The sequence below is a fragment of the Balaenoptera acutorostrata genome, chromosome 4, assembly GCF_949987535.1.
Source record: "Balaenoptera acutorostrata chromosome 4, mBalAcu1.1, whole genome shotgun sequence".
NCBI classification, from domain to species: Eukaryota; Metazoa; Chordata; class Mammalia; order Artiodactyla; family Balaenopteridae; genus Balaenoptera; species Balaenoptera acutorostrata.
Window position 1 is genome coordinate 54,136,809 of NC_080067.1, and position 13,316 is coordinate 54,150,124.

A 13,316-nucleotide genomic window follows, 5' to 3' on the forward strand; every position below is an offset into this window, starting at 1 on the left:
CTCGCCACAACTAGAGAAAGCCCATGCGCATCAACAAAGACCCAATGCAGCCAAAAAAAAAAAGATGTTATGGAAATACCGGAATGAACTTTTTGGCCAACCTAACAGAAATGGGCGACAGAGAAAGGATTTGTACCCAGGAGCCCCACAGGGTCCTGCTTGGTTTCAATACTGCACACTGTGGTGACTTTCTAAGAAGGGAGATCTAAACCAAGGTGGAGGAAGGGTATGGGAGAAATGGCCTCAATTCCACCAAGTGATGGTATAAGCCTCCTCATGTTACCAAGTCCAAGCTCGCTCTGCTTGCTGCATGACAGGACAATGAGTCGGGAGATGAGGTGTTGAGATAAGGAATACGACTTTATTTGGAAAGTTGGCAGACCAAGAAGATGGCAGACTAGTGTCTCTGAAAAACCATCTTACTGGGGTTTGGATGCCAGTTTCTTTTATAGAACAGAGAGGGGGAGGAAGTAAAGTAAGAAGGCCATAAGATATTACATATGTCCCCTGGAATGGTCAGCCTCGAGGAGGGGATGTGTTAATTTCTTCTTTCTTCAGCCATCCACAGGTGGACAGGGTCAGGATGTTTCCCTGAACAAAGGCACTTTTGTTTAACATTCAGGCAGAGGGGCAGTGATCCCTGAGGCAGGCCATTGTGTATAGACAGTATCCTTTTAGTGAACAAAAGCAACAGGAAGCAAAGGTTAAAGTAAAAGAAACAGATCCAACTTGTAGTCAGATTTTGCTCTCCCCTGTTGTACTCACAGCCCCACCAGGATCTGACAGAATGGACACTGAAGGACAGGCCTATCCCTCAGGCTGATTCATAAGAGCAAATACCGTAGGTGTCCTAAGTCCTATATGTGGGGGAGGAGTTCCAGTTCTATTTTCAGAATATTATTAAAGATTTATTTTGAAATTTCTGTCTTTAGTGATATTCCCAGGGGCCTATAAAAGATGCTAAGAGCATAGCCTCCTTTCACGTACAATTATCTTGCATAAGCCTTTAACTGGTGGGATGGCCCAAACTCCCATACTTCTGGGAAAATCATTCCTGACTTCTGGTATCATTGAATTTGTGTAGGCCAAAGGTCACAGATTAGTAGCTATGATGGGCCAGATTTTTCCTCAAAAGGTTTTCTGAGTGGCCCATTGCAATGACTTCTGACACCAACACCCAAGTTAGGTCAAACTTCACAGGTTAAGGACACAGTTCTCCACAAGACTGCCCTTACTTCAGACACCAGCTTAAAGTTTGGGGTTCCCCAAGCCATCCTCACTTCTGACCAGCTGGCTACAATTCAGCTGGCTAACCCCTCAGGTTAGATAATTCACTAGAATGACTCGCAGAACTCAGAAAAGTGCTATACTTATGATTACAGTTTTATTATAGAAAAAGGATTCAAATCCAAACCAGCCAAAGAGAGAGAAGTATAGAGTGAGGTCTGGGAGGGTCCCCAATGTGAAGCTTCCTCACCCAAGCTTCAAAGTGTCCAGAGTTTTGACTGGGACTTCATTATGTCAGCATGATTGGTTGAGTCATTAGTCAGTCTCTAGCCCCACTCCTCTCCTAGGAGGTCTGGCTGATAAGGACAAGTTTGGTCTTGTTGATGTGACCAGTCCAATCTAGGTCATCCCATAAGCTATTAGGTGTTGTCTGAGGGGCCCACCAGGAATAAGAAAGGCACTCCTACCAATCAGGAAATTCCAAGGATATGGAAGCTACTTCTCAGGACTCAGGAATAAAAGCCATCCAAATTATTTATTACACACACACAATATGTAATTTTATTTTAAATTAACTATCAACATTTTAAAATCAGTCTTCACATAAACTAAATTTTTTGTCTCCCCCTGAAATATTTCCAATTTTAGGCCTCCGTTCCCACAAGGCTGCTTCCCCTGTAAAAGGGGTATTTCCCCCACCATCTCCACAGTCTTTATTCTTGGTGTGATTCACTCCTTTTGTTTCCTTCTGGTGCACTGCAGACATTTAAATTTGCAAACCTTGGCCTAAGCCTTGGGTATTTTTGCTGTTTTTACTTCCATCACACATTATTACCTTAAAAGAATAAATGGGGAAGGAATGACAATTACCTTTTGTCATTTCATCCTCACCTTAGTTTAATTTAAAACTACTTTTCCTCTACACTTTGTATGAGTGCGGGTGCAGGTGTCTTCTATTTGTCTCTTATGTACTGAGCCAGGCCAATATGGAATTTTTGACTGCAGAACCAGGACAAACTAAATTAAAACTCACATCATCCTCAGAATCAAAAACTATAGCCAACCCAGGACCTTGGAAAAGAAGCCTGTCTTTCTAAAGACAAAACAAAACCCATGTTTCTCAATATTTTTAAAGCTATAACTTCCTTCACAAGCATTAAATTCTCACATTCTCCTTTATTATTTGAAATTCATCATAAGTAACTAAAAATAAATAAATGAGACAGTTATTTTCAAATTTCATTTACCCCTTCCCCCATTAAAACCCTTTGCAAATCACTGTTTAAATAATCTTAAAGGCATGAAATCAGCCCCAAGTACTTCCGGGGCCATGTGGATACATGCAGTCTCTCTCAGGTACAGGGGTTGCAAAGACCTTGAAGTATAGGCAATCCTCAATATTTGCAGATTCCATATTTGTAAATCCACCTACTAAAATTTATTTGTAACCCCAAAATCAATAGCTACAGCGTTTTTACAGTCATTCATGGACACATGCTGAGCAGTGAAAAATTTGAGTCACTTGACACAAAGTTTCCCCACTGAGGTCCAACAAGGTGACACGCTGCCTACTTACTCCAAAAACGACACTGTAAGCAAGTGCCCTTTTTGTGATCTATTTAGTGGCACTTTTTTTTTTTCATTTTTGTGCTTGTTGATGATTTTGCTGTTTAAAATGACCCCAAGTATAGTGCTGAAGTGCTGTCTGGTGTTCCTAAGTGAAAGAAAGCTGTGATATGCCTACAGAAAATATATGTGTAGATAAGCTCACATACAGGCAAGAGCTATATACAGTGTTGTTGAATATGAGTTCAATGTTAATGAATCAACAATATATATTAAATAGGTGTCTTTAAATAGAAACACACATAAAACAAGATTATTCATTGATCAGTTGATGAAAATGATGTGACTAGAGGCTCTCAGGAACCTAATTTTGTATTTCCCCTAGGAGAAATGGTTTCGTATTCACTAATTCAGTGTTAAGGTGACTTTATAGAGCATACTACCACAAATAACAAGAATAAACTGTACTTGTAAGCTAGTGAAACACACAATGGACTTTCCAGCACAAAATCCTATCAAAGAAGGTTGTGGAGGGAAGAGAGCAGGGGATGAAAACTAAGCTCACAGGCAAGTAACCTTTAAAGATGTTATTTTATTTTAAACCAGAAAATGGTGGTGGAGCTAACACTAATCATCTTTCCCAGGCAAGCCAATGCAGCATTAAGGTGCCACACAGTAAACAGAACACTGGACTTTAAAGTTCAGGGCGCTAACTGCTGGTCCCAACTCTGCAAAAAATTAACTTAGCCAAGGGAGTTTCTTCATCTGGTAGAGGGACTCAAATCTTGTAGCAATAAGAAGTCACATTTGCCATAATTATTATCTCCAAAATGTTGTCATGTAAATTATCTCATTGGTTGAACTCTATGGCCCCTTCTTGCTCCAAAATTAAATAATTTAAGGAAGAGAATCATTCTGCCAAAACAGAAAAAAATATATCAAATGTTCATAATACTGAGGATTTTCCTTTGGAATGTTTACAAGACATTTGTCAAGGAGAGGATTTCAAGTATAAGAACTAGAAAACGGCTGTGGTCTTTTATATTGTCTTTATTAAATCACTACTTTCTTTTTTAAAAATGAGAGAGAGAGGGACTTCCCTGGCAGTCCAGTGGTTAAGACTCCGGGCTTCCACTGCAGGGGGCATGTGTTTGGGAAACCCTGCAGGCCTCAGGAGGCCGAAAGCAAAAAAAGAAGAAAAAAAAAAGAGCCTTCTCCCTAGTAGGTGGGAGCCTTCTCCCCAGTAAGTGGCCATCCTTGCCTCAGGGCAGACTCCATCACAAATTTTATACATGTGGAGAAGCAAAAGTACCACTAGATGGAGCAAGAACAAAAGACATCTATTTATTTCTAGTTCAAGGAACCCTGGCAGTCTTCAAAAACGATCTTAAAAGGTCACTTTCTGAGTAAATGGAAGTTTAGTGAAGCTAGCTGAGTTACCTGAAAAACCAAGAAAAATCTTTGGCAAAGTCAGAACTAGAACGTCATTCACTAACTTACCCCATGTTCTTTCCACAAAACCATGCTGATGGGAAAACGTTTTCCTTCTTAGAGAACATTACCAGAAACAGTGCAGTCCAGGTTTTTCACATTTCTTAACTGCAGGCTAAGAATTGTATTAGACGACACTGAGGGACCTACTTCAGGCAACAGGATGAAATGCTAGACATGTTCATGTAGATACTGACATGGTCCTGATTTTTCTTTTCCATTGTCGGGTCCAGCTCCAGGCTGGATATCACACTGATAATTTGCCTTTATAATTCAGGCTGCTGGGTTCTCTCTCTCTCAGCAATTGCCGCCAGAATGGCTGTCTCAAGGAAGTGAAGGCACTGACTTCAATTCCCACATAAACCTGGAAGTTAGGTTTCGGAGACGAATGGGCAGAATGACCTGTTGACTGTTTCCTAATGGGCCTTTTTCTTTTCTTTTTTTTTTACCGCCCTTGGCAAAGAAACCTGACCCAATTCTTGGGGGGGGGGGGAGGGATATATATTTCTTCGTACACTTTTCTGTCACCACTTAATACTTTGCATCCAAAGACGGAGACAAAGACGAAAAGCAACGACCATTAAGGAACAGAATTTCCAGTTTTAAGAACAGACTAGATCTTCCAGTTAACAAATATTAAGTGTTTAATAATCTCACACAAAAAAAAATCACTGCTCTTCCATACCCAATTGTCGGGACTGATCGTGATCTACTTTGGAAGAGGCAAAAACCTCGACAAAATCCGCAGAGCAGGAACTGCGTTGTGATACTATAAAAGGGCAACAAAACCAGAGGAGGGGGAGGACAAAAAAGCCCTACACAGGAACGGCTAGCTGGCTATTCGGCTCACTGCCCATTCATTTGGACCAATTTTGAAGGTGCCTCCACGTGTCCTTCTGACAGTTGATTTGCACGCACTGTGGTCCAATCTGCAAGTTTGGAGGCTCACAGGCCCACCACTGACGGCGAGGGAGACGGACGCGCACGAACGGAGTCCCTCCTTCCAAGGAGAAAGCAGACTGCCCGTGCCCCACCCCCGCAGCTCCTCCGGCTGCAAGTGTCTGAGCCGAGTCCCGGGTGCACGTCCCACGGCTCAGGGAAGCGCACCGCGCGCGGGGACCGGCTCCGTTCCTTTCCCTGCGGTAAGAGCCTCGCCTCGGCCCCCCAAGCGACCCGCGGCTGACAGAGCCCAACTCTTCGCGGCGGCAGTGGGCGCCTCCGGAGAAGCCCCGGGCCGACCGCGGCCTCAGGCGGGGCGCGGGGCCTGGGCGGACGAGCCACGCAGGTTCCCGGGAGAGGTGAGCGAGCCAGCGGCTGACATTTTTTGTTTGCTTCAGTCTGGATGGTTGATGGCGGTAGGCCGAGGCTTTTCCGCCCGCTGAAAGTCAGCGAGAAAAACAGCGCGCGGGGAGCAAAAGCGCAGCGCCTACGCCAGTCTCAATTAGGGTTAGACAAAAGACGGCAGCCACCACTCCCGGGCCCACCCTCCGCAACCCACAGCGCCTCCTCCAGCGTCTCCTTATAAAGGGAGCGGCCGCCGCCTGCGCGGATTGGCTGGGACCCTCCCGCCACGGCTCTCGCGAGAGCCGGTCTCGCAAAATTTTTTTTCAAAAGTTCTGTTTCCGGCCATGGGGACAATCGCCGCCCCACCCACACGTTCCCTACGGGAGGATTTGGGTCTTTTCTTCAGGCGAATTAACTTGTAATTTGAAAACTAACTTGAATGCTTCTTAGCGCTGTTTTCCATCCCTTACAGACCAGGCGAGGTGCACGTTACTATCTTAAAGAAGTGGAGTTCATACAAAAATTGTAGGGCCAAAACAGTGATTCTCAGTTCGGATCATCACGTTTGTTAGAGAACTTTACCAAAATAGATTCCCGAACAGAATCTTGGCTTGGTTCATTGGGCTGCCTCCGCGATCCTGACCTGTTCCCTTCCTTAGAAAGCCTACTCTTCAACTTCTTGAGCAGAGGTTGTTTTATTACGTATAACTACTCCCTCCTCGATCTCAACATTGAGGACTGAATCTCCATTTTATTAGGAAATAAAGGCTTTTCAGTCATTGACTTTGCTTTAATGTTGTGTCGTGGTTGTGTTAAAAAAGAACAATGCACCATAAACTGTAGCAGGTTTTTATATTGGCCGGTACATGCTGTTTTTCATATAACTGGCTAATCTTAAAAGTTGAACTCTTCAATTGGGTGAACTTCATGGAGTTGTCGCTATTGGCACCGCGATCTGAAAGAAAAGTAAAATGTTAAGGGGGTTGGTTTGATATGATTTAAGATAGGGGAAAATATAACTAAACGGAAATTTCACATTTTATTTCCTTTCCCTAGATTACCTGAAAAGGATCATCTATGACCCCAATGAAGAGGCTAGAGTCTGTACAGAATATTCCAGGCTAGTTGTTGGGTTAACTGCCTAAGAAACCACAGTTAAGGACCATGCGCCTGCCTAACCTAGCAAGCTACTTTGGAGATCACTTTAAATTTACATCTCTTAATCTCTTTACATCTCAACTTCTTAATTTGTAAATGGGAATACTATTTGTCTTGCCCATCTCTCTGGGATGCTGAAGTTTAAATTAGACAAATGTATCTAAACAGCTTAGCCGAAATTTCTTTTAGGAAAAAAGCACTTTAAGAATTCTAAAGTGAGGGGGGTTGGGATCATTCTGTTAGGGGAACCACTGACTGAAACCGCCTGCCCCGGCCAGGTACCATAGTAACCACTTGCAAGAGCTATCTTAAGCAGGAGGTCCCGGTAAGGAATGCGGAACTAACAAGCTGCCACCAACCGGAAGAATTTGGGAAAGGTCAAAAGGAGAGAGGAGACTCCAGTCCATGTGTTGTACCAACCTCCCAGAATCCTTCTCGCTAGAATCCATCTTGGCTGAGTGATGCGTGTGCCACCAGGAAGGATCCTGAGTCAGAGTGATTCGCCAGAGACAACCCAGAAATCAACCCAATTACCATAAAACCCGAGACTGCGAGCCACGTGGCAGAGCAGTTCTCCTGTGTTCCCTTACCCTGCTGCTCTCCGCCCCGCCGCCCCTCCCAATAAAGCCTCTTGCTTTGTCAGCATGTGTGTCTCCTCGGACTATTCATTTCCGAGTGTTAGACAAGAGCCCACTCTCGGGCCCTGGAAGGGGTCCCCCTTCCTGCAACAATTCTCTCTACAGTGCTTGTGACTCTAGTGAGTCCAGCATCGACTATTCAAACTGCTCTCAGATAATCATTTTCTACACCTTATCCAATCTAGTAGTTTTGCTTACAATCACTAAAATGATAAACACATTTCAAAGAATGAAATGCACCTCTTCACAAATGCTTCAGGCCAAACTGAATTACTTCCTGCTGCTTGTACATGCCCATGATTTTTACACCTTGGAGGCTTTGCCCTGATGTTCCCTCTGCCATCAGTGTGCTTCTGGTCAATTCTATATATCTGCATATCTACTGGGAGTGCACACAGAAGTCATCAGGGAAGGGGACAGAGATGAAAAGAGAAAGCCCACAATCCCTGTCCTTTAAGCACATATCTAGTAAGGGAGAAAGACAAGCAAACCAAAAGATAAGGCTGCATAAATTAAGTAGTCAATAAAAGGACAAGTAATATCATGTGCTGAAAGATACAAATAATTGATTTTGACTATGGAGGAAGTAGCATGAGCTGGACCTATAAATTGTCTAATTCTGTAAGCAAAAAATAACATTTTGAAAGTCCCCATAGAGACATTATCTCATTTGTATTTCATAAGGACCCTGTGAGACAGATAAGGATTAGGATTAGCAACCCCACTTATCAATGAGGAAATTGATCTTCAAAATGTTTAAACAATTTGTTTAAATCATGCAGCCGGTAGGTGGCAGGGCCTGGACCTGAACCCACATATACTGCCCCTAAATTCAGAAGGACGGGCACTCTATTAGGTTTAAATTTCAGCTTCAAGCCCAGCCCCCAAAAGCCTTCCCTGAGCCTTTAAGTTGTTTTCCCTCCTATGAGTCCCATTTTATACTTCTCTTAGAACACTAAATCACTTTTCACCTTATATTATTGCAGTTAAAGTATGAATTTCACCTCTCACACTGGACTGCTGGCTTCTTAAGGACACAATCTGACTCCCGATTTAGCACTTACTGCACTTAGCACAGTGCTTTGCATAGAGCAGATACTACATACTTTGAGTTATGTCAACACTGCCATCATTCTCTCAGCTACCTTCGTCATTTCAGACCCTTCTTTCCCCTTCATAACTAATTAGACACCAAGACTTGTCAGTTTTTCATAATTTCTTCTTTTTAATTCCTATTGCTTATAATCTTGAGTATAAGACTTGACTACTTTATATCTACACTGACAACTTTCTAATTGATCACTGAATCTCCAGGGCCTTTCCCAGTCCAATTTATCCTCTAAACTACCACCACATTCATCCTAATTTCCTTATGTCTCCTGTTTTCAAATCTTTAATGGTTCCTTTTTGCCTATAGGACATTTAAAACAAAGCCTTCCAGTCTCTGGCCTTAATTTTCCTTCCTAGTCATTGCTCTTAGTCTGTTCAATATGGGCTCTTCATTTTAACAAAACCAGTGTATTAAACATGCCTTGAATATGCTTTGTTCATCCTCATATCTAGCTTCTTGCTCATTTCCACTATGCTCTTCTGAATATCTGCCCTCTTTTATTATGCTCCCACACCATCCTAATGCCACCCCATTCATGATGGCATACGTCTGCTATGAAATCTTCCCTTATAGCCACCTTCCTTCCATAAACTTCAACAACCTTCAATCTGTATCACTCATTTGGCACATATCATGTTGTACCACAAATTGCTCTCTCCCTCCAAAGGAAGTGTAAGATCTACAAGGTAAATAATAACATCTTCTCAGGACTTCTCTGGTGGTGCAGTGGTTAAGACTCCACGCTCCCATGTAGGCGGCCCAGCTTCCATCCCTGGTCAGGGAACTAGATCCCAGATGCATGCTGCAACTAAGGAGCCCGCCTGCCGCAACTAAGACCCGGCACAGCCAAATAAATAAAATTAAAAGAGTAATGTCTCCTCTAGCATTTAATTTGGTTCTACTCAATAAATATGTTATTTGACTGCTTCATCATTATTTGCCTCCATTATAGAAATGCAACAGAGACATGGACCTTCCAATAATTGAAATATTTTGTTCTCCCCGCAACATATAATATCCAAAGTTTTCTGTCACATGTACTCACAACATTTTCTTCTAACCATTTTATCTGTATTCAGAAGCATCTTTGGTGCACTATGTTGGGTCCGACTTCTTTAAATTCTGCAGCGGTGATCCACATGTCCTGGAAGGCAGAGAGGGATGCAAGAACAGAGCCTCCCATCCACACTGATATTCTCCTTTCTGGGGGAGCAATAACCTGCACAGGGGTGTTGGCAGGCACCACCTTTGCTATATCTTTAACTAGCCGCTTATCTAAACCAGGGAAAGAGGTTGATCCCCCAGCAAGGATAATATTGGAGAAAAAGGAATTCCTCAGATCTGTATCACATTTCATTATGCTGCTGAAGCACATCTTATCAATGCCAGGGGTCTCAAGATGCATGAGACTTGGAGAGAAGAGGGCCTCTGGACAATGAAAGAGCTGGTCATGGAGTTTGAGTGTCTTCCCATCAGGTAGTTGGTAAACCTTCTCTATACAATCAGCTTTCTTGGCCTTTTCCTCTTCAAAGTTCATTGCCACATAACAATAGTTTTCCTTAATGTCTGTGACAATCTTTCTGTGTGAAGCACTAAGCAGCATGATGCCATGCTCCTTCAACAGCATCATGAGGTAGTTGGTAAGGTCAAGACCTGCCAGATCTAGCTGCTGGACACTATGAGGCAGACAGTAACCCTCAAAGATGGGTACACACTGGGTAACCCCAGCACCTGAATTCAGCACAAAGCCAGTTGTGAAGCCAGCAGCAAAGAGAGCTAGCACCTCCTGGATGGACATATAGAAGGCAGGAACCTCCAGATGCTCAAAAAATACTTCAGTGACCCGTTGCCGGTTGGCCAGTGGGTTCAGTGCTGACTCTGTAATCAAGACTGGGCCATCACAGGGCCTTAGCTTCAGGTTATCGTCATAGATATGCTTCCACATGATCTCCATGTCCCCCCAGCAAGTAATGAGACCACGCTCCACTGGGTAGCTGTAGGAAAAGCAATAAGATAAATGGCAGCTTTACATTTTTCCAGTGTCTACTCTCTTCAAACATGGGTTAATCCCCGTATTTATTACCAGTAGCCCTTTATGGGCAGTGTCCGCCAGAGCGTCTCAGAGATGGTAACTGCCAGCAAAAGATAGCCCAGCTACCTTCCTCTGCAATTTTTGTTGCTTTCCATCTTCCCTGCCTCTTTGGAATACCCTTTTTGGCTTTAAAAAAAAAAAAAAAAAAGGGAAATCTTCACAGTTTTAATATCATTTAGTTGAAAACAAATAGCCCAGAAGACAAAGGTACCTTGAATTAACATTCCTAAATGAACTTGTATTTTATGAACGATAATTGTGTTTGTACGTTTGAATACATTTGAATAGATAGAGCGAGCAAGTGATGTTCACTCTTTAGGTATGTGGTACCCTCAGAGATTTGCGGCTCGAGCGTTTGCAATAATGATAGCTGGCAGAGACTTTCCTGTTCCTCACTTCTTATCCTTCCTCTCAGTATCAGGCCCCTCCTCTGGGTTCCCCCTACTTCGCCTCCACGAGGGTCCTGCCCGCCGGGAGAAGGCGGTACCTGATGGAAAGTGAGCTTCTCCGCTGCTGCGCTTGGTCTCCCACGCACACTTCCTGCGCGCCCTCTGACCCCCAGGTCTGGCCTTTGGCGCGGCCTATAATGTTCGGGTAGACAAACTGGGGCTCCCGGGACCGAGCCAGGCCCGCCTTGATCACTCCTGAGCCGTTGTCGATCACCACCGGTAGCTGGTAGTAGCTCATGTCGCCGCCGCCTCCTGTCGCCCGGCCGCTCGGGCTGCCCTGGCTGCGGGCTGCGCGGAGAGCGGGGAAAGTGATGCGCCGGTCCGACGACCTGGAACGCCGCGTCATAGAGACCCCGGCACGGCCCCGCGGGGCCTGAGCCGGGCTGGTGGGAGCCGGGGGCCGGGGCGGGGGGCGGGAGGCGGAGGGGAGTCTCAGGCCGGGGACTCAATGGATGCAAGGTGCACTCTAAAGTGCCACCCACGATTGCGTCTCACCCGGGTTGGACCACTCTTCACCCCCTTGGAATCCGGGAATACCAATATCAGGAAAACCTGACTTTCTTCCCAAAAAGCTAGATACAAATCTAACCCTTCACAAGAGGCTTTCTCTAATACCTCGATGAGCCATAAAAACAGTTTTATTTCTCAACGTCATTACATCCTGGTTAATAGATGTCTGTCCAAGGGCCTGCGGGAAGCTCTGAAATGCGCCCTCGAAACTGGAAAAAGGTGGAGAGATTTGACAGGGTAAAGTGTCGTAGCAGGGGAGGCACGGTTCATGCTTCTGAACTTCTAAAAAGAGAATTTTGTCAACTTCTAAAAAGAGAAAGGGAAAAAGTGCTAGGACTTAAAGTGGGTTTTAAATACTTTTATTATTATTTCTATACATTCTGGGCAGTACTTTGCTGTGTTTCTTTCCCCGTGTTTTCTAAGCAAAACGTACTCAAAACCAAAAAAGTATAATCTCACTTTTAAATTTTTTAAGCAAAACGTACTCAAAACCAAAAAAGTATAATCTCACTTTTAAATTTTTTAAGCAAAACGTACTCAAAACCAAAAAAGTATAATCTCACTTTTAAATTTTTTAAGCAATCCCATCAGGTTACCCACCCCACGCCCCCGCCCCCGGTGTAATATGGAAGCTCATTCTCATTCCCTAAAAATTCTTGATGTTTAGGCATAAGGATGTGTCTGCCTCTTTGCAGGAAAAACGATATTCCTTAGGTCATATGAAGCTCAGGCTTAGAAAAATTTATGCATGTTGCGTGCCAAAAAAGTGCTTCTTGATGTCTGATTTTCTTTTTTAACCTCTTCAATTTTGCACACCCTGTAGAAGATTTTAAAACAAGTGCCGTCTAAAACAAGTACAGAGCAGAGGAGGAAATTCAAGAGCTAACGACACGTCCCTCCACCAGAGGCTGAAAGGATCGCTTTCTCGCTAGCTAAGTAACAGCTAGGGAGTTTGGGGCTGCGCGGAGCTGCGCCCGGCTGCGAGAGCCGGGACTCCGGGATTCGCGTGCGGCCAGCCCTTCCTAGCCGGCCAAAGTCCCGAAATTCATCCGGGATTGTCAACAGCGTAACGCGAAGGAAAGAAACTAATATAACACTTCTTTTCCGTAGAAGAAAGTAAACCCAAAAAAAGTGCAACCAACGGGTGCCCGGTTTCTAACTAGGGCCTTGGAAAAAAGTGTATGCAAATTCCAACTTTTGAAATGGTAGTACTGTTCAACTGGACATACGGTTATTTTTCCTTTTGGGGGGGGGGTTCATTGTTCTTTCTGTTAAAAGTTACGCTAATCCTACCTTTAAGCGCTTGTGAATTGCACGTTACAACAGCAGATACCAAGGACTTTCTCAGGAGTTTCCAGCAGGCGGGTTTCCGTAGTGTAGTGGTTATCACGTTCGCCTAACACGCGAAAGGTCCCCGGTTCGAAACCGGGCGGAAACAGCTTACTTCTTTTCCCCCTGTTTATGTCCACTTAACAGGGTCTTGTGATGTTCCTTATGTTTGCTTTTTATTTTTTTAAACATCTTTATTGGACTATAATTGCTTTACAATGGTGTGTTAGTTTCTGCTGTATAACAGTGAATCAACTATATGCATACATACATCCCTATATCCCCTCCCTCTTGCGTCTCCCTCCCACCTTCCCTATCCCACCCCTCTAGGTGGTCACAAAGCACTGAGCTGATCTCCCTGTGCTATGCAGCTGCTTCCCACTTGCTATCTACTTTACATTTGGTAGTGTGTATAGGTCAGTGCTACTCTATCACTTCGTCCCAGCTTACCCTTCCCCCTC

At 44.1% G+C, this 13,316-nt stretch overlaps 1 protein-coding gene, 1 long non-coding RNA gene and 1 other non-coding gene across 3 annotated transcripts; 2 read left to right on the top strand and 1 right to left on the bottom strand.

Moving 5' to 3' along the window:
• Window positions 1-5,249: 5,249 nt before the first annotated feature.
• Window positions 5,250-7,371, top strand: LOC130708115 (uncharacterized). Its single transcript, XR_009008178.1, has 2 exons — window positions 5,250-5,582; window positions 6,625-7,371. It is a non-coding gene; the product is annotated as an uncharacterized LOC130708115 (long non-coding RNA).
• On the bottom strand, window positions 6,412-11,254 carry ACTRT3 (actin related protein T3). The gene is made up of 3 exons (XM_007197541.3): window positions 11,055-11,254; window positions 9,521-10,469; window positions 6,412-6,523 (listed from the first exon to the last, which is right to left on the bottom strand). Exons 1-2 carry the CDS (start codon window positions 11,252-11,254, stop codon window positions 9,551-9,553), a joined length of 1,119 nt encoding a protein of 372 aa, XP_007197603.2. The 3' UTR covers window positions 6,412-6,523; window positions 9,521-9,550.
• A 1,637-nt stretch (window positions 11,255-12,891) lies between these two features.
• TRNAV-AAC (transfer RNA valine (anticodon AAC)) lies at window positions 12,892-12,964 on the top strand. Its single transcript has one exon. It is a non-coding gene; the product is annotated as a tRNA-Val (tRNA).
• Window positions 12,965-13,316: the final 352 nt, after the last annotated feature.